This window comes from Heliangelus exortis, chromosome 10 (assembly GCF_036169615.1).
Source record: "Heliangelus exortis chromosome 10, bHelExo1.hap1, whole genome shotgun sequence".
Taxonomy (NCBI): domain Eukaryota; kingdom Metazoa; phylum Chordata; class Aves; order Apodiformes; family Trochilidae; genus Heliangelus; species Heliangelus exortis.
In genome coordinates, this window is record NC_092431.1 from 3487820 (window position 1) to 3509739 (window position 21920).

The 21920-nt window shown below is 36.3% G+C and overlaps 1 protein-coding gene and 1 long non-coding RNA gene across 5 annotated transcripts in view; one reads left to right on the forward strand and one right to left on the reverse strand.

Moving 5' to 3' along the window:
- Positions 1 to 21381, forward strand: part of CTNNA2 (catenin alpha 2) — a 418069-nt gene extending 396688 nt beyond the window's left edge. For 2 of the 4 annotated variants that reach the window (XM_071753185.1, XM_071753187.1), the window contains one exon: positions 20217 to 21381. In XM_071753185.1, the coding sequence (XP_071609286.1) occupies positions 20217 to 20504 (288 nt within the window). In that variant the 3' untranslated portion in view covers positions 20505 to 21381. Of the gene's footprint in view, positions 1 to 4704; positions 4849 to 20216 lie in introns of all 4 variants that reach the window. The other 2 variants (XM_071753183.1, XM_071753184.1) reach the window with 2 other exon arrangements.
- LOC139800339 (uncharacterized) lies at positions 835 to 2735 on the reverse strand. Its single transcript, XR_011727709.1, has 2 exons — positions 2655 to 2735; positions 835 to 981 (listed from the first exon to the last, which is right to left on the reverse strand). It is a non-coding gene; the product is annotated as an uncharacterized lncRNA (long non-coding RNA).
- Positions 21382 to 21920: the final 539 nt, after the last annotated feature.

The following is a 21920-nucleotide window of genomic DNA, read 5'->3' on the forward strand; positions in this document are numbered from 1 at the left end:
CATGCTCTTGTGTTTTATCACATACCAAATATTAAATTTCTGAAGATTGCATTCATTGAATTTTCTCATTACAAGAGGTTTCTGCTAAGAAAAGCATTTCTGATACCAAGTAATGTTAAGCCATTTAATTCCATGAGAAAAAAGCAGATTGTTATGGATTGAAAACCGAGGCTAGAAACAAATATGATCATAGAAAAAGATTAGAGAATTGAAGGAAATATTAATGCATATGCTTCACTTCATTCTGCATTTGTTTTAAAACTAGCAACCACTCTAAAATCCAAAGCTCACCTGCTGCAGCAGTAATGACTTCAATCCAGCTTGTTTTCCTATTCCAAGCCATGCTGAATAAAATGGGAAGAAAATGGGAATATTGTGGCATTCTAATACACAATCTGCACCAGCCCTGCAGTAATTAGCAAGGCCTAGGGACCATTCCAACACACCCTAAGTTATGGTCCTAAAGAAAGAGACTTCAGTGCAATCTCAAGTTCACTCCTTTTCTTATCTTGCTGCCTTTAAAGGAGGTGGTTGGGCTGCAGGCTTCACCATTCTGTATTAAATAAGAATTCCTTTCCCCACTAGGCTTTAAAAATCAATTTATTTAAAAATAAAAACTAGGTTTGTTGTTGCACATGGAGTTATGGAGAACTGAATATACATAGCAACAGATTTAGCACAGAATAGGAGACTTTGGGCTGTGTTTGTCAGACAGAAGTACATCTTTTGGCTCTTGCAATTATTGAACTTCCTGATTTAGATAGCTGAGACTTAATCTCACTTCTAATGGTGCTATCAGATGTTGCCTTTGCAGATATTAAAATACCAACTTCATTTCAGCTTCATCAATTTATTTGACTTGTAAATACAGTTCCTGAGAACTTGAGTTGCAGATGAGTATAGAAACACTCACAGAGAAGAGGACATATCCTCAAGGGAAAACATAGGTTTTCCCAGCCTGAGCTGATTCAACTGTGAACACTGGGAAAAAAAACAAAAACAAAAACAAAAACAAAAACAAAAACAAAAAAACCAGCTTGCAACAAAGGATTTGATAAACCTCACAATAGGAATGTATTTTCATTAAATTCATGAGGTCATGAATTCAAAGGTAATAGAAAGAGATCAGGCTGTGAGTGGAAGGTTAAAAGTTGTCCTATATATTTAATCTCTTCTGAAATGTTTTCTACCATGCTTGGAATATATTTTTTATTAATATTATTATTTATGAACCTCATAGGAGTAAAGGAAAAAATTTGTTTATTCTCCCATCACGTCATTAATCTTTCATAACAAATGAGCAGCTGCATCAATAAAAGGGCTTGTTATATTGATATGGAGTCAAAGTAAAAAACTATCCAGTATCAGAAAAAGCAGTCCTAACCTCTTAATATTTGTTATTGTCAAATACTTCCCTTTAATATCAGTTCTCTCTGATTTTGACTGATATATCATCAAAAGAGCTTGTGAACTATATTACAAGGTAGGTATTTGTATCACCAGAAAATGAGATGAAACACACAAGTGATTTACCCTAAATCTCATCAAAGACCAAACTAGAACTCTCTAAAACTGGATTAGAACAGTAATATCCAATCCAAAAGGCTGCAGAAACATTTTCATCCTTTTTTATACCTGTAACTAGATTCAACATCCCCATTGTCAAAAAATGCGAGAAGTTACAGCTTTACTCAGTCTCAGATGAGATGTTACATATTTCATCATTCCTTTGCTAGAACAGATAATGAACAAAAAAGATCTTTCCCTTCACCCATCAAGCTGATCCACAACAGCACCAGGACATCTTTGGGTCAGAGGTCTGTTTGTGTTAAGGGCTCAAACTTTCATGGTATGTGTCAGCTTGGCATTTTTACTTGGCCTTTTCAAGCTGTTGTTTCAGTTTCTTAAAATCCATCAATTTTTACCTTCTCTCAGTATACCAGCAGTACATACAATGTTTCTGCATGGTTGCTACTCCTCAGCTTTTCACAGTCTTGCTGTATTCAAACTTTATAGCAGCAACCACTGGTACCTTCCTGGCTCATTCCCTATCATCTGTCCATCTTATTAAGCAAGAAAGCTCCTTGGTGTTTTACTCCTTGGTGGTTTTTTTGACAGATCTTTGACGTCAAACAGAACATAGACCTTTATTTTAGTTTGATTCCCAGGGCCTGGATGCACATGATTTAAATAAATTACTTGATCTGCATTCACATAGGTTCCTTATTCTGGTAGGATTACCTTACATCTCTTAAGAAAATATTTTAGAGTATTATTTAGAGTTTTAAAGTCTTAATTTGCTCTCTGCGTTTCCGTGCATTCATTTCGTTAATCTTGGTTGGATTCCTTGGAAGATTTCCCCCCTTTCTTGAATGTTTATACATTTTTACCATGTTTTCACTTAGGTATATTTCTCTGCTTTTTGTTCACTGTTTAAGTGAGTAATGTCTTCCAGTTTATGTTCATAGATCAGTCTTATCTTTCGTGCTCTTCCCTTAATTTCCTCTTTATCACCTACAGATACCATACTTGGCAGGTCAAAACAAGGTTTCAGATTTCAGCAGCCCAAAATAGCATCTGGGGTATTATCTGCTAGCTAATCTATTGAACTGTTTATATCACATCATCATGATGGAATCTACCATTTTTCCCACCTTGTGTTGTCTCTAGAGAATATTCTTGGCCATCCTCCATCTTCCACAATTGAATTGTGCTACTTCCATATGCTTCTCTTCCAATAAAAGACAATTTATTTCTTTTTGGGACGTCTTAGAACTGCTACTAGAATTGTAACATTTCTCATAATAAAGGATATATTCTCTGAACACACTTCTCTTTATCAGACTGAGCAATCTTGCTTAGGCTTCATGAGGTCTGGTTGTCACAGGAGTTCAAAATATATTCCTACTTTATTTGGCAAAAACAACGGTGGTGCAATAGTCATAGGTTACCTAAGTTATGAATTAACTGAATTCTACCTGGTACTTTTTACCATAAAAGCCTTTAAAAGTTCAATTTTTCTTTTCTCTTTGGCAGTCTAGTAGACATACATGTTAATAAGGAGTAGATACAATGCAGGGTACCAGAGGTGTTTTTCCTCCTGTCTTCATACATCATGAAATCAAGATGATGTCATGAGAAATCAAGACAGAAATATGTTAAATTCAATTATGAACTGAAATTCACAGCACTGTTACTACATTGCATTAGTTAGATGCAACCTAGTTTTGCATTGTGTTCCTGAAGTTATCCATCATCTCTAACAGTCACAGTAGCTCTTAATTTAGTCAAGTGGACAAGCCAATTTGTTGGGGTTTTAAACCCAGAAAAATAGTGGTTTAAAGTAGCATCTGCAGATATTGCTGGAATAGATTATTGTAAAATTTTTGAAGGTTAAGAAGGAAAATGATTCTGTTGTGAGGTGAAGTGACAGGTACCAGACAGTACCACATTCTTTTTTTCAATAGAAGGAAAAAAGAAAACCAAAAAGCACACGCACAGAGCAGGGAATAAACATTAATCATTACTAAGACTTAAAAAAATAATCATGATTAGATTACAATTTACACGATCCTTGTAGCAACAAAAAGCCCAAGGGAAAATGTCAATATTAATTCTGTGTGCTTTTAATACATACTCTTAAAATACATTTAAGGAGCATTCATTTTTTGTCTTCCAAAAAGCAGACTCTTATGCTAGCAGTCTTTACTGGCTCTGAATAGTCCCCCCTTCTCTGAGGAGCTTTATTTAATGGAGCTACTTTTAGCAGCATATCCTGTGTTTTTTTCAGTTTTATACAGCTAGGTTAGAAAGAAAATCCCAGTGGATAATATAAGCAATTATATTTACTCTCAAACCTGCTTTTCCAGAATTGGGATGATAAAAATTCCATTTGCAATAAATTAGAATGAATTATCCCATGTTAAGCCCTTCAGTTTCAATTCTTGGGAATTTTTTGGAAAAAAAATGTGCTTCAGCCTCTAAGGTTGTCGTTGTCTAAAAATGTAGTCTTTCAAAGCATCACCTTTTTGCAGTTTTGTTGCTATTTTCTGGAACTTTAAAGTGTGCTCTGTAAATAAATATATGCCCAGAGTTTTTGAACTTCCCTCACTTGCTCTTTCAGCACAGTTTGTTAGCTCAATTGTGAGAAAATGACAATTTTTTTCCTGACCTCCTTCACGTGGTGGGGTAGGTTGCCCACCCTCTGGCTTGCTGTATTCAAGACTCAGCCCAAAGGGATGGATTGTGTAATGTTTATTCAGCACGGGTGGAAATAAATGGAATTCCAGTTGTAACCACTGGAATTTCAGCTGCTTGCATGCAGTTTGCTATGTCCCAAGCCAGACACAATATAATGCCACCTGGAAACCTCCCCAGCCAAATTCCTGCCCCACCTGATGTCAGTCAGCTTTTAGCAGGGATAGAGCTTTCCATCCCATCTGATTTTCATCGAAAGGTGGTAAAATCTCCCCCCCTTTTCCCAATCAGCATACCCTGGGGGGCTTTCACTTAACCTGTGCTATGGGAGCAAGTGAGAGGAACCAGCAGACAGCGGGGTTACTCGTCGTGGAAGAGTCCCTGTCTCCTTGACCAAGCAGAGCTCCTTCAGCACACGTTTTCCTCCCTCCTCACCTCTACGCTACGGCACGGTATTTCTCTTGCTCTCTCTCTCACTATCTCTTTTCTGTATCTCTCGGAAATCAGACTGGAGTTCAGAGCACTTTCACTACCTTTTATGAGGTAGAGTGTGATGTCATAGATGGGGGCAGGGCTAGTCAACTTTCTACCCACCCACCCACCTGTGCTGAGGGAGCTACGCTTGAGGCCGGAAGCAGTGACTCCTCGACGGTGAGTAACCTCCTGTCTCATCTTTCTCTTTAACTCTCTCTCTAGATCTGGGGGTGGAGGGAAAAGACATGAGAAGGGTTGTTTGGTTTTTTTTTTTTTTCCTTTTTTTTTCCCTTTTTTTTTCTTTAAATTAACCATAGGGCTCGCAGAATGAGTTGCATGTGCTGTTTTAGTCATCTGCGAAAAATCATTTCCGTGCTGCTGGGAAGATGTAGAGTTCATGTCATCTGTCAAGAAATCATCATGTTTCTTTGCAGAGGTGGTCTGTCCAATGATGTTAAATTGTTAAATTAATCCTTTTGATGTTTGGTTTGCATTGTGAGAAGGCTGACTCTTGAAGTCAACTCTTGAAGTCAACTGCTAAACTTCCATTAATTTAATTAGAGTGCTGGGCCATCAGTTTTCTACAGTACTTTGTGATTAAAGATAGAATTATTTACATATTTATGGTTGTTAAGTATGGATAATGCCTGCTTATACAGGAGCAGATTTTTATTCTCTGTTTACCAACTCTGTTTTCATTTGCTTTATGTAGAATGTTCATGAAGCTATGACAATAGGACAGTTATAGGACCTATTTTATAGATGGAATAAAATTCAAAAGTAAATTGTGGAAGATGTAAAATTAAGCAGGAAATCAAATTCCAGAAGGTCTGACTGAGATTTAACCTTTGGAATTATGAATGAAAGCAGTTTATTTTTTCTGTAATCAGAACTTATGATGGGCAGGGATATTGCTCACTGAATTTCTAGGCGTTTTTGTCGTGTCACTGCCATTACTATTTTATTTTAAAGCACTGTCTTGTTTCCTGTTTCACTTGGCCCCAAGTATTACTGCTTCACTGTTTTAATATCCCTGCTTCACTGTTTTAATATCCCTCAGCATTTAAAAAACCCCAAGCCAGGATGGACTACAAAGACCTCCTTTTCTTGTTCTGCCTCTCGGGTATCTATTAAAGCTGTCAAGATGTCAGAGCTTTCATACTAAAGGGCAGAAGAAGGATCATATGAAGATTTTGACCTCTAGGGATACTGCAAATCTTGCTGTTCTTGTTCATTTAAAGCTCTTTACCAGCTCTCTGTGGGGTCTTGTCATATCTCAGAGGAAGGCACTAAAAAGCAGCAATGCATACCCTATAAATCAAAGGCAAAGAGAGTGCAATCACAACCTTTCCAGCAGAGGTGGTCCATGGTCTGACTGATGAAGTACTTCTATTTTCAGGTGACTAAATGGCTTTGAGGAATTTGGTATAGGTTGCAGAGCCTTCAATCTTCTGGTCACTGGCAGGTACTGGGGATTGTTCAGTAGTGATGAATAAATGTTCATGACTCAGTGGTGCTCTTTGTATAACTGCATAGGAGAGCTGAGTGAAATTCTGGGAGGATGTTTACAAAGCTACAAAAACTTTCACTGATGACTGTTTCCCTTCCTGTCAGAGGGAAAAATAAGGACAAAGAATATAAAGATGGGGTCCCTGACAGGTGGTGGCTTTTCTAGCTTTGAATAATGTGTGCAAAGAGTTTAATACTACTGCTTATTCCTTTAGTGAGCCAAACATTGAAGTCTCCAAATCTTTCTTTGCAATGCCAAGAACTTGTTTAGCAAATTTAGCTTCAGTAGCAAACGTTGATCTTTTAAGTAGGAAAGAAGAAGCAGGTATCTGAATCTCTGAGGTTTCATTGGGAAAACATTGTAGGAATTGCTGCTGTTTAAGAGAGCTTGAGGTTTGTTCTTTCCAGAAGCAACTACTTAGAGGAAAAATTGAATTTAGATCCTGAGCACACCCTTTGCTGATGAGTTTACAAAATTGGTTTTGCACATAGTTATTCTTGAATAATGCAGGAGACTTTCATTTTTGCACAGAATATGTAAAACATAAGGAACAACCATACAGTGCCCCTACTCTCACTTTAATGATACAAAAGAATTTTTGTGACATAGAGAGGGAAATTTTTTACAAATGATAGAAGGATTTGGAACACAGAATCAAAATTATTGTCATTCAGTTATTAAGATGAATTACTGGTACTGATCATCACTGAGGGGATATTATGGAACAGAGATCTCAGTGTCACCTAAAATTCAGAGAAATTTTCTTTCTAAACATATCTTGTAAGGTGAGCAAATGAGCAGCTGACTGAGTTACATAGAGAGAGGAGTTTGTAGAAGTAGTGATATTCAAAATGTTATTCAAAATAAACTGCCGTGAGAATTAACCTGGAATCCACCTTTTCCAAACCTAATAATTTTTTGTCTGTGCAATCCCAGGATGTGGGTTTGCCTGAGTAACCAACAATGGGAGAATAAACAGGCTAAGTTTACATTTACTGAGCTAATCCCCCTGTTAACTTATTTTACTGCCAGCTATGGTAAAAATAATAAATGAAAACATCTAAAGTGGATGGATTCCTGTATTTTGCAGCTTTGGCTTGAGTGTCTATGCAGTCAATTGTGATTTTTGCTTTAACTGTATTTATCTACATGCACCTAAATTAAAGTAAAATATGATTAGGCTTAGATTTCAGCAGATTTTTTTTAGTGTGTATTATGAAAACTTTTGATAGAAAATATTTGAGCAATTTGTTCCAATATATGCTCATTTAAATTAGTTAAATGTTCTTAAATGTCCTGCCAACTGGAATTCACCTTACAATAAGACATTCTTTAAAATTGTGTTGTTTTTACCTTTGCAAGCACATAATGTTTTATTGACTAAAAGCAAACCCAGCAACAAGTATTTAACATACTTAAGCAGGTCAGCATTTAAATTACAGATTTCTTCCTCAGTCACGCTGGCAAGGGGTGAGCAATACTTCACAAATAGGCATCAAACATTTTTTCAGTATGATAGCTGTGTAAAATTCCCAATTCTTCTGCATTCACCAGGCTGATTTCTCTTACAAGTTGAATTAAAACTTTGTGGGTTGGCTCCTACCTTTTTTTTTTTATATATATATATGAAAAATGCGGGAGAGCTGTGAAATGCACCATCTGTTTGCAAACCATGTCAGCTGGCAGAGAGATGCTCATCACCCTTGCCTCTCTTACTGCAGTTTTAGGCTGGAATAACACCATTGACTCAGAATGAATTACTTGTGATTTAATCCTGTTTAAGCAAAAGAAGTCACAATGACAGTGCACAGCATTCTAGAGAACTCTTGGTGTTGATTTAAATTGCAATCCATTTGAGCTTCAACCTCAGCTCATTTGAGCTGTCAACAAAAATGCTTATTAGGACTTGGACAGAGAAGAGTGGTTGGAGGAACTGCCTTAACACCCCAGACTTTCTGTTTCTGGGACAGTTGCATCTCAAAGATATTAAAAATTATTCTGTTCAACCATCTTTGGGTTTTTTTATCAATCCTGTCTGCGTGTCTCAAAGCAAAAATGCATTGGTGTCCCCTTGTAAAACTGAAACCAGGTATTTCCATTATTTCCTCTCTGCAAATAAGAATAATTTGCCTCATGCAAGGCAGAAAAGATCTGTAAGATCTGTAAGAACCACGATGAGTTTTGAACACTACATCCTTCTCCAAGACTCAGATAAATTTCAACACCAGATTTTCTCTGTCTTCTGTTCTGTATTCCAGTTTCCACTCTGGATGGCCAAATCAAAACTGAAACTAAAAATGAAAATTAAATTTTAAAATTAAAAACTAAAATTAAAACTAGAAAAATAAAAATAGGAGAAGGGGTTCACTGCAGTTAAGAAGTACAGTTTGAAAATTATAGAGTTGGAAAGAAATCTTGCACTAACAGGGGGAGGCTACCACTCAAGTTGTGCAAAAGATGAGAGTACGTCTATGGTGTAATGAAAACTGAGTATTATTCAGAAAGATTTTGCTTGAATATATTTTTTTTTACTGTTATCTCCATTCCTACATGGAGAGTGATGCATCCAGCCAAGTGTAAACATTTGTATCTGAGATGTTCACTCCAGGCTTCCTTTATAATTAGTGAAGATCAATAGCCATTTCTGGAGTGCAGGTATTGTGGTTCCAGGTAGATGCTAACAGCCAGCTAGATCAGTCAAACCTTTAAAAAATAACAGAAGCCCAGGTAGGTGAATTGTACCTTGTATTCAGAGAAGCATAGACTCAGGGGGGTTAGCCTTTGGGTCTTTTGAGGGTATATATTCATATCTAAGTGATGTAAATTTTCTGGGAACTTAGCTGCTGGAGAAAAAAACAACCTATTTTTTTTTCTGATCAGAAATATTTAAATTGTTCTGTAACAAGCATTTATCTGGATAAAATAGCTCTCTCTGAGTCCCAGTCTCATTAGTTTCTGTAGGCTGGAGGGATTGATATCTTTTGTAGTATGTGGTTTTCCTCATTTTGACACATTTGGGAATCAAAAGAGAAGAATTAAGGAAAAAAAAAATCTCAGAATATTGATTGAATTGTTTGATTGAATTCTTGGTCTGATGGATCAAATCCAAAGACAATTTTTTGCAGATGTTGAGCATCTCTGCCCAGATTCCTTGTTCTGTCTTTAGGATTCAAATGCACTTTAGGCTCTTTAAATGTAAGTAAAAAGTGAGATACTCTGGCCCATCTTCATAGAAAATGAACCTGTGAAAGATCTCAAGTGCTCCATGATTCCTGATCTCCTCCACCAAGCACTGAAGAAGTTTAGGATGCCTTCATCCAGCACCTGGAGTTAGGTGTGGTGACTTCATTCCTAGAGATGGAAACTGAAAATCTTGCCTAGGACATCAAATACATCTCAGTGGTTTTTATGAGCAGTCCTGGTTTTCTTGCTTGTATTTCTAGTGAAGTCAGAAGTTCTGTTCAGTTACAGACATCTGAAGAAACACATCTGGGGGTTCCAGTGACACTGGCACTGAACAGCTCTTGGATCCTGAGTAATATTAAAAGACAGTCACGGTTTTTCAGATGCCAAGTAAATGCAGAAAGTTCCACAGATAATCATGACTAATGTACAGTTTGTACGTTAGGTAAGAGCTTTGTAAAAAAAGAGGCAATACAAATGTTGGTTTTTTTCATTTCACCATTCTTCTAAGCAACAGCTGAATTTATGCCTTTATCTCCTTTACACAAATTCTGCATTAGAGGGAAATTTGAACATGGGACTGAATTATTTGTTTTCAAGTAGGGAAGATTGCCCTAAGGTGAAGGGCCCAGAAACCATTTGGGTTGTGTGAATTTTTGAGGCTGTAAGTACTCCTGCATTTGCTGTTCAGGGAAAATTCTGTCTAAAATACTGAATCTCAAAAGGCAAAAAAGAAGACCAAGTAAATCAGAATTGCCTAACAGAAATGTTTTCTGTAGAGAGTGGTATAGAACTTAACCAACTTGACTGAGCAATTAAATATTTGTCAATAATTGGTGAGATTTTTTCCTCTCTTCTACAGTTACTCCATTTTTCCTTTTTGATAAAACACTTGCTCTTTTAACAGTGGAAGTGAGATCCCTGACATTATCTACACTCCTCCTTTAGATATATTCACATCTTTACATCTATAAGAGCCAGATCCAAACTTCTCAGAGATGTATAGTGACAGGAAAAGGGGCAACAAACACAAGTTGAAATTTCAATGAGGTTTAAGGCAAAAAGTTCCAGCTTGAGGCTACTAACATTCAAGGGTGGAGGTCTCTAGTCCAGAAGTGGGGGAGACTCTCCGTCCTTGGAGATATTCTAATTTTGAGAAAAAGTGTGAACCTCATTTAATTAAATTTATTTTGAACAGGGCATTGAACTAGATGACCTCAAAAGATCCTTTTCATCCTAAAACATTCTAGGATTATATGAATCTTTGCATAATAGAATGTAATAAAACCAAGCCTTTACAATGCAGAGCAAGTTTTTACTCATTCCAATTTATTCTTAATTTGCTGTCACCTTTGCTTGTTCTTTCCTTTATAAATATTTCCAGTTTGTTCTGGATTCATTTGTTTGCTGTCTCCATTTACTGCCACCTGTTTTGCAGATTTTTAATAACATTTAGCATCAGCTAAAGTTAAAAATGTAATGAACAAATGCATTCACAAATTGTATATTCAGTAAGGAAAGCTTACTGAATATTTTTTAACCATTGATTTGGCTGAAAATTAGAACAGTTGATTATGTATATTTTATTTGGAATAAAATGTTAGAACTTCCATTAGAAAACAATTGCGAAATAGATTTGTTGGTGCTGGGACTTCTCTGAAAAGTTGAAGTGGGGCTTTCTCTTAAAGACTTCTGTGGAGATTTCATTTTTATTCCATTGCATACCCTTGTAAAGTCCTGAAGCGTGCTCAGGGAATCAGAGAAAGGAATGTTTCCACTTCTTCAGCAGAACAACACCGTAAGGACCCTCAGCTGTGAAGGAGTGAAAGCCTTTTAGCACATCAGAAGTGATGAATATCTTGAATGATCAAGTCCTTGCTCTGCTTCTATGACACATAAAATATACATGAACAAGAGCAGGCAAACATTAGGACACAAGGAACAATTGTCCTGGTACTTCTTCCATTCAGTTTGTTTTATTCATTTTAACTCTGTTTGATGCCTTGTTTCCAAGCCCTTTCCTGAGAAAATCCAGCCATGTCTGTAGAGCAACTGCCTTCAAAGTGTCTCTGTGCTGACCTGGGCAAGCAGAACTTTAGAGATCTGCAACCAGCTGGAGGAGCAAATCTGCCTCAAAATGTGATGGATCCTCCCAGCTGAAGACACGGAGATAACTCTCAGACAGATAATGTTCTGACACAAGTTAAAAAAGAAGTTGGGAAAATACCTTATTTCTCAGTATTGCAGTCCAAACCCCTGCATTATGCTGTTTTTGTTTTCATTATGACAAAACCAGGAGGAATAGCACGAGATAACACATTCCTATGGAAAGAATTTAGTGTTTCTGTGCTTTATTGATTTTTTTTATCCAAGTTTCCTGCATTTTATCACTGAGAGTACAATTTCCAGCCAACCAGACATGATTTGGACTCCCTTCAGGTAAGACTGTAAGAAAGACATGCTTTTCTTCTTATTATACCTGTTCTCTAGGTACTAAAGAACAAAAGGTTTGCTTCCAAAACTCATTTTGAAAGAGCACAAATTATTTTATGTTTCTAAAAATCATACCTGTCTTCCCATTGCATACTACTCAAGTCAGGAGGAGGAAAATCAGTAGCATAAACTACTTTGATATCCTGTATTTCTTCTTTCAGATTTAACTGCAGTTGGATATGAAATTTGTACTTTTAACAGTCCTGTCTGTGTACTTCACATCAGGTTCAGATAATGTTATAGGTTCTGTAGAATTCTGGTGTATGAATCCCTGTGTAAAATGTTTGTGCAATCCTGCCAATATGCAGACCACTTACATAAAATCTTGTATTAATGAATTTTTTTACTGGGACTGATGCTGGGCTTCCACAGACTTCCTCTAATTTTCTTCAGTAAGACTCCTGGCAGTATCACAAAATTTTTTGTTATAGTTTGAGGTAGCCTGTCCTGTCAAATAGAGTTCAGACTTCATCTTTGCTGCAGACATTTTAGTTTCTCCTCAAAAATTAGTTGGAAGCCTCTCTTCAAATCAGTCATATTAAAGTCATATTAAAGCTGATATTCAGTCAAGAATTCAGATCAAGCCTATCCATGGGACAGAATGATTTCAAGGTTGTAAATGTGGTTGTACTGTTTTTTTTTCTGCAATTCCTAATGCATCTGTGATGGCCATTAGTGCATCATTTGTCTGTCACAAATGATTCCATGGAATCATCCTCCAGGAAATAGTTGGATGCAGAATGAGGAAGATTTAGAAGAAGAAAACCTTGAGCCACCATGACAGAAGATTCATCCCCATGTCTCTCAGTTGTAGATTCCTGTAGAAAGTGTTTCTTTATATCCAACACCAGGAAAGCAAACATGTCCCAGACACAGCCATAGGGCTGTAAAGCTGCAGAGTGAAATCCTCATCCCACCCACAGAATTCCTTTGGCTTCACTGACTGAGGATTTTATCCTTGGTCTGGGGAATTGTTCCAGATGTTTGGGAATTCAGACTGATGTCAAATATCCCAGTTCAGTGACAGAATGTGAAGGTTTTGAGGCAGTGCTGTAGCATGAGGATGACTGGCAAAGCAAGCTCATTTACAGAATTCAGTGCTCTATATGATCACTTGTCTTTGCAGCATTTCTGTTACATGATATGAATTGTATTGCTTTGGCATCCTTTTCCTGCTGTGCAGTGGCAGATAATGAGCAGAAGAAAAAGAACTGGTTCTGAGAAATTTTTCATTATGGGTCAAAGTATTTTCCCCGATTAAATGCTAAAAGGAATGTAACAGTATTTTTATTAAATATTGAGGAAGTAAACTACAGTATGCTTGATATCTACAAGGAAATTGTGAATTTTGTGTTATAGCTGTAATACAGTATTGAAAAAGTAATTTATTGACTGGAAATGCAGCTGATGAATAGAAAAACTTTAACACCAAAAATACTAAAATATATTTTTCACCTTTGGGACCTGTTAGTCTGGAGAGAAGACAGTACGAATAATATTTCATAAAAAGAACTGGATGACATTAGCTTTTAATTGTTTCCAATTGTCTTTTTTTTTTTTTCATTTAGCCACTTCAGTTGTTTAAATATGAGCCTTCATGCTAGTTCATTAGAAGGACAAACCCTGACAATATGGAATATTTTTATAGATACAAAAAATGACATTTTGATAATGTCTAAGTCCAACTGGCATTTGGTGCATTCCACATGTACAACAAATCATACATAAAAACAGATGGAATAAAGTAAAGGAAATAAGTTTCTTAGTCCTGCCTAAAACTAGGAGGAGAGAAGAGAGGACAAAGCCAGGATGAGGAAACAGGCAAGTGATGATGACACTGAAGGACATGTTTCAGTTGCTCAGCTGTGTAGGCAAAAAGATATTTTTTTTCCCCTAAAAAAAAAAAAAAAAAAAAAAAAAAAAAAAAAAAAAAAAAAAAGAAAAAAAAAAAAAGTATTTGTAAGCTTTCTGGCACCCACTGTGAAATTTAAGTGCAGTCTCCAGTAGCTGAGCATTTCTGAGTTGGTTTGTGGCTTACTGTGCTGGATGCTTAGAGAGAGAGAGAAGTTATTGCTGGGCTCCTGGTGGGTAGTACTGCTGGGTACATAAGATATTTGGGTGATATTCTTTAACTTTACAGAATTAGTAATCTTATTTTATCATAAATTTGGATTAATTAATGAACCATAACCTCCCCCCCCAATTTTAGTGATATCCAGCGTTGAACTGTATTTTGTATTTTATTTATGTATTTGTTTTAGTTACATGTTAAGTATTCTCCCCAAAGCAAATTAACTGGGATATCACTTTGTGGTTTATCCTTTGTGTTTTAAAATGCCTGCCATTAGTAAATCAACTCTGTAAGTGCATCTCTACAAATTTCCTATATTATGCCTGTTCATCTTTTATGGGATTGCCAGTAGTGGGAGTATTTTTATATGCTTATGCTTTTTCAAAGTGGCACAAAGCAGTGGGTAACTGGTTTACCTTATAAATTAAATATGTTTACAGTGGCAGTAGTCCCCAGAAGCCAGAAGATAGCCACAGTTCCTGGTACACTTGTGTGCTTTCTGCTGTCCTGAGAGATGGCAGCTAAATAGGGTTGGGGGCCCCATGGGGTTTGTGTCTGCAACTGAAAAAAATGCAGGTGAGGACAATTCCTCATGGCCTGGCCCCCTATAAAACACAAATACCTTCAAAATGCATTAAATACTCAGTGTGTATAAAGGAGTAAACTGCTTACAATCCAATATGAAGCTAAATGGCTAGGAAAAGAGTCCTAACAATTTGTTCTCTCTTTTTAACACCATTGTGGCCACATTAGATTCCAAGCAAGGATATTTTTGCTTGTTGTGGAATTTCAAACATGCAGGATATTTTCCTCACAAGGGCCCCATATCTAGCCCAAACCTTATGTGGATTTGCTAGTGACTGACTGAAATGCTGCTTCAGCCATCGTGTAGTAATGCTGATAAATAGCAGATGTCTCCTACCATGGGGAGGAGTGGATCTGAATAGCAAACAAGCCATTCTGGCACTGCCTGCCACTAATAGTATCATGTTTTATGTATGAAATGTGCCACAGAAATGTAAGACATAAGTATTATGAATAAAATCTTTTTCTTACATCTATCTTGCATACATATGTAGGACTGGATTTACTATTAAGCACAGCTGAGAAGAAAATGTTCTGTTGCATAAGAATGTAATCTTGGAATATAGTATTTCTCATTCTCCCTCCAGATTCATGTAACTTTACTTACTCTGGAGGCTGCTAATTGACTTTTGGGTTGTGGTAACAGCAGTTGTACCTGGCCACAGAAGTATGAATTTGCTCTAAAAAAGAATAGAAACAAGGAATGCACCCAGAATTCACAGAGAGCCTTAAGGGCTTGGCAATTCCTACATTACCTGCTAAGGGCAGACAAACCAGGTCTTAGCCAAGGGTATTGGAAGGGTTACAGGTTCTTTTTCAACTTGTTAAATAAATGACAATTATTCTTTTCAATCTGTAACAAGTCATCCAGAATAAGATCTTTATCAATAATTATTAATTGTTTGCATTCATACCTTTCAAGGTTAATATGGGCCATTGGTATCATCTAAGCTGTCATCTTCCATAACTGATGCAAAGGCTTTCTGAATTAATGTGCATTAAAAATGTCCAATAGTTACACTTAAGCTAGATTGTACATCTTAAAAAAAACATTCAATACTGATTTCACAATTTTTAGAGATAGAATCACTATCTTTCATGAGCTCTTGTGATTAACTAATATCACTGCTAGAAATTTTCATTTAATTAATAACTGAAATTACCCTCTTCACCTTTCTGTTATATCTTTGCCTAATCTGTTGAACATGAAATGTTATCAGCCTTTCTTTTACTATGTGCTTGCTGACTTTGATCAACTCATCTTTTAATTGTGCACTTTATTAATGGAGAAAACAACTGACCCTGTCTTTTCCAGAAAAGATGTTTTTTTATTCTTGAGGTTCTTTAAACGATTTCCAGTTCCTCAGTGTTGATTTTGCATTGAGGACTCATCCTTCCATAACTGTGGATGCACAATAAATTACCAATATGGTAATTTAACCAATTTTATCAATGTCCTCCTCTTTATGTACTCAGTGGTTTCCTAGGATCCTGCATAGGATAAAGTTCATTCATGGAGAAGCCAGTATCATCTGCTATAAAGCTGGCCAAGCTGAAATCTGCATTTCAGACCTTTACCAGCTTAAATCAGTCACTTGCCCTTTGAATGACTTAGCATTTTCCCAGTTGTTACATTAACTGCAAAATTCATCTGTTAGGTGACTTTTTTTCCAAGAAATATTAATACTGTAAAGCTGATAAATGGTTTCTCCAAGAGCCCACTGCAAAAGTCACTGTGTAGCAATTATTTTTTTGCTTATACATTTTTTGAAGCTTTATTATTAGGGAATTTGTAATCATTCTGTATATGCCTTTTTAATTTTGTATCAGCTGATTTTTTTTAATCAAACTGTTATGTAATACCAACCAAAGCACTTTTCAAATGTCCAGTTACATCAACAGCATTATTTTCAGCAATCCAAAGTTTAATCTTATCATAGGCTACTAAGAAGATATTTTTACCCACAAATCTATTTGTTTACCATTAATTGTAGTTTCCTCCCTTTACTTATGGAGTCTGTCATAGACATTGCATTATTTTATTAAAGAATGCTGTCAGCTGAACTGGCCTACAATTTCTCAGGTCATTCTAATTGCCCTTCTCAAATATATCCAGACTAGGAGCTATCTACAATTCTTTTGATGTCTTCTCCCACTTTTCAAGGTTTATTAAAATCATCAGTATTTATATAGAGCATTCGTAAACATCCAGCTCTGTTAAAATTACCTCTATTGCATCCTGGCTCACTGGAAATACAGATTTTTTGTTTTCCTTTACTTTATCAGGTATATTTCTGATTATAATCTCTGGAAGTTAAATTTCCTCCTTTCTAAAAACTGTGGTGTAATTCTTCCCCATTACGGTGGTGTGAAAACACAGGGAGAACTCTTTTTATTTTCTTTACTGTTAAGGAGAAAAATTTCCAGATTTATTGTCTCCTGCTTCTCCAGCTATTTTGGTGTTGTAATTCTTATAATTTTACTTAATCTATGTGAATATGGAGAAAAAGCAAGAAACCTTGATTGCCACAAGAATCTAGGAAATCCTGCATTTAGTGCAAGGAAAATGCACCTTATAAGCAGATCAAAAACTCCTCAAAGCCTTGCAGATTTTGGGGGGAAAAAAAAAGGAAAACTGAAATTATCTTCTTAATAGGCTCTGCTGCTCCAATGCAACCCTTCTATTCACTAATTACAACGTTAGCTTGAAGCATTTGTTTATTTGTTTGTTTGTTTTTCTGGATGTTTTATGCTTTCCCTGGGTAGTTTTAACCTGGGTTAGTGTTCAGGTCCAGTGCAGTGATTCTTAGGTTCCTCATGGATTTTTCACTTTTTTTTAATTTATTATTCTTATGGGCCAATAACTGAAAGTTATCCCTTATATTTAAGAGGACTTTTTTTACTAAATGGGGGCAGACATCTTTGCAAAAGATCAAAGTAGGAGAACACTATTTCTTTGTGTAGCAAGTGAAAGCCTGCACCTCCACATTTGAAATGTTAAGCTTCCTGCTTATTTTTTTCTTTAATTATTATTATTATTAACATTATCTGTTTGGGAAAGTGCATATGTTTCTGTGCCCAGATTTTGGAAGGAATTAAGGCACTAAGGATTTGATTCACTACTTCCAGCTTTATGCAGCTCTGCTGATTACAGAGCTCAGCTTAAAACTGGAGCAGCACAGTGGTGTAGTAAGATCTAAATGTTAATTGAAATGATCTTCATTCAGTTTAATTCTTCTTTACTGAGCAATAATACAAGTGAGGAGCTGGAGGCAAGAAGAAAATCACTGGAATTGCTTAGGTAGCCAAATTTGATACGTGGGATGGATACCAGCAGACTTTGGATACCACTCACAGCCTAATGCTTTTATGGGGGTTTTATGTCTCTTTTCTGCAGCCAAGGCTTGAAAGCATTTTACAATAAGAGTGGATATTAAGGGCAAGGAGTAAGTATCTGCATGTAAAAATGTGATTAATGGTGGTGAAAATAGGGAGCTCTTAGCTATTGTAACAATAGATTGAAACCAGGGGTAATTAAAGTGGCATCAAAATATGTAACATGGTTTTCTGAGACATGATTGCAATCCACATCCAGTCCTGCAGTACCTGCCTCTGCACACCTTGATCAATAGACACCATCAAATTACTTGTGTTTGAAGATGTGTGGTTTAAGCAACCTTTATCTGGGTTTAGGCAACTAATTTAGGAGCCTCCTCATTTGAAAATGCTTCCTTTACTCATTCTGTTCCCTAAATATGCACCATGTGAAACAGTCACCAGAATTCCTTTGATAAAGAAGCACTGGAAAAATGTGAGCCAGCTCATTCAGGAACATGTAATATAGGCTTGGTCCAATGAGTTTGTCCCCATTGATTATAAGGTAAATACTGTTTTGATGGTATTGCTTTATATTCAATGATAATCCACCAGCATTTCAAAAAGAATCATTTAACAATGAATAATGCTTGATTGTAGATCTTTGCAATAAATAAAATATCCTAATTTAATAGAGTATGATCTGTTATTTGCCAACAAACATACAGATTGCCTTATAAATCATGCAGTAGCATGGTTATAGTATAACACTACACTGAATTATATTTCATTACTGCCTATTGAACAGTCATGTTTCTGCCATATAATGTAATTTTCCATCTTTTAACTTGGTTCTTTTACTAACAGAAAATACAAATTAGTCCTGAGGAAAAATATTTACTGGGGGCAGGCAATTAACTATGGGAATTGCACCAAGTACATGAAAATCATTAAAAAGCTTTTTTTTTTTTTTTTTTGGTTTTCATCTCACTGTATGTAGCAGTTTAGGTATTTAATGAATTACAATGAGTATAAGACCCCAGCTGAGGAAATAAAAAATGATAGGTGAGTCTATAGATTACTGTGGTTCCAGACACAGGCTTTCTGTAATGTCTGTTCTTGTTCACATCAGTCACTGACACTTCAGAAGGAGGTTTCTCCTAAGCTCTTTTATTAATGATACAAAATACTTGAGGTGAATTATAACATGATTTTTTTGTTATTGCCCTATGAATATTTATCCTCCTTACCTTGCTTAAAATTCATGTTTAGTAATCCTGTGCTCCCAAAATGGCACAGGGAAGATTTGGAGGGAGATCGACCTTTTATTCTGCTTTAAAAAAGCTAAGAACTTACTGAGCAACTGGAGTGGAATTAAAGAGTTAAAATAAAATTAGATTCCAAAATGGGTCTACAAAATAGGAAAACTAAAAGGCTTCCTCCCAAAGAGTATAACCCTCTTTTTCAGTATTTTGGGAAGGGGATAGCAGAATATCCTAAATAATAACCTAGGATGCTACAGTACTTAAAAAGTCTCTTTAGTACCTGCTAATCTGAGATGTCCCCTTGGATTTGGCAGGTGCCTAATTCAAATTTTTAAACTTTGAGACCTTGCTTTGGTTGTCCAGTTATCTGCTTAAATACTTTTGAAAAATTTGGTTGGGGATGTGCACCTGATTTCAGTGAATGCTGAAAACTTGTTGAGTGGAAGTCCCAGTGGTGTGAAGTTCAACAAGTTCCTAAGACCTCTTCCATCCAGAGGACCCAGGAACCTCAGGCAGCTTGTGCATGGGAGTCAGATTCCTTGTGAGCATAAGTAGCTGAAGTAGCTACAAAAACCTGTAGTTTACTGCTTTGTCTTTTTATTTCTTTAAGGTTTTCCAAAATCTCCTTTCATCTTTTCAAGTGGGGTTCTCTAACAAGCTCAGCACTGGCCTCCCACTGTTCCTGTAGATACTATTGGGGGTGTTATGGTGGACTTGGTAGGAATAATTAGAAGAAACCTAAACACTTGGGGAAAATCCCTGTTGACCTGCTTTGTGGTCTCTGACATGTAAAAGTAACTTTTTAAAGGCTTAAGGGAGCAGTAACTTTGGGGGGAAAAAAAAGAAAAGAGTAAAATTCAATTGTAGAAAGAAAATGAACAACAAAAACCAAAACACCAGCTTTTCCTTTGAATTATATAAATAATTTAATGTGAGGTACTGAATCCTACAGTTCAGTGCCCATTGTTGCCAGTGCTTGCTACTCCAAACTGCTTGATTAATCCCCAGGGAGAGGATTCATTTCCTCTTCAATGAGCTCTGAGACCACCCAGACCTTCAGTCAGGAAATGTGATCCAGTCAGGGTGTAACCTTGCTGTATTTCATTGTCTTTTCTGTTTGTAGCTGGACAGTGCCACTTCCCTCATCCAGGCAGCTAAAAACCTGATGAACGCTGTGGTCCTTACAGTGAAAGCATCTTATGTGGCTTCTACAAAATACCAGAAGGTTTATGGCACTGCTGCAGTGAACTCCCCTGTTGTGTCTTGGAAGATGAAGGCCCCGGAGAAGAAACCTCTTGTCAAGAGAGAAAAACCAGAAGAATATCAGACACGAGTGAGAAGAGGGTCCCAGAAAAAACATATTTCCCCTGTACAGGCCTTAAGTGAATTTAAAGCTATGGATTCATTCTAAAGCACTGAGCTTTACCAGGAGGGTTTTATATTCTTTTTGTATGCATACCTGCTGACTTGTATGCGTCTGGCATGGGGGGGTTGGGGGGAAGCAGTGTCAATTTGCATGCAACCTGGGACTCTTTACTGAATTATCTCACTTTCTGCAATGCCAAAATTCAGGGCATTCTCTTCTGATGTTAAATGGACTTCTTTCAAACTTACTTTTTCAACTAAACGATAGGATTGAATTGGCCAAAGAATTTGCATCGCGGGGGTACTTTTGGGTTCAATAAGAAATTCAAGTCTAAACCCAGAAATGTTTATGCATGCAAGAAACATTAGGTTGGCAGGTATATTAAGTGAAAAAAAAAAAACAAAACAATGGAATTGTAATGGTAGACCATAAAAGCTTGTATTGCTTCTGTTCCAGTGCAAAAACGTACTAGCCAATATGCTTAAATGTGTGGCCCAATAACTAAATGATATAACTTTTGAGTCATCTTCATTATAGTATGTGAATCTTCAAAAGAGATACAAACTAATTCATCTTAAAAATGCTTCTTTTAAACCACGTTTTGTTCTTTATATTCTAGTAGTGTTATGATTGCTCACATTTCAATTAATCCCATTAATATGACCAGAGGTTTACTTTTGCCAATTGAATTCCTTATGGTGGAGTATGAAGCACAATATGGTGATTGACATTGCCTTTTATATTATGATTATTATTATAATATTAGTAATAGAAGACCTGGTGGTGGAATCTTTAGAGACATGGAAGCTGATGGTGTGAGAATTTAAAGGCAAATATGTAGGTGTAGCTTGGATTACAGGTATCTGACATACCATTGTAACCACTAACTCTTAATAAACTCATTTAACCTTGGAATCCTCAATATGGCTCATCTCTTTTAATGCACAGCTGTCTCCTGCATCCTGGCTGATGTAGACAGTGATTAATTTTGCCTCAGATGTGTCAAGTGTGGAATGAAATTATTTGTTTGAACACGTCAGAAACAGCATAAAGATAAATCAGGTTTTATTAAGCTTATAAGGTTGACAGATCAGAAGCTTGAAAATAATCTCTTGTGCCACACTATATAGACCTGTATAAAGTCTACTGGGCAAAGAAATGCAGTATTTACTCCTCTTCCCTTTTAGTCCCAAGTTAAGTTGCCTTAACTACTGAGATTGCATTATTGTTATGAAAAAGTCTTACTATATATTAAAATAAAATAGTAAGTGTTATTATAATTGAATATTAACAGCCTAAGAGAACTTTCATCAGGGATTTAAAACACTATATTAAACAATGATGTGCACCATAAGTGACATGGGAGTGTTTTTGAGAGACGTCTGGATGCTTGTCTCAGATATTCTGATTATTCCTCAAAATAGCAACATACCAAATTCTGTTCTATTGCCCTCCTACACA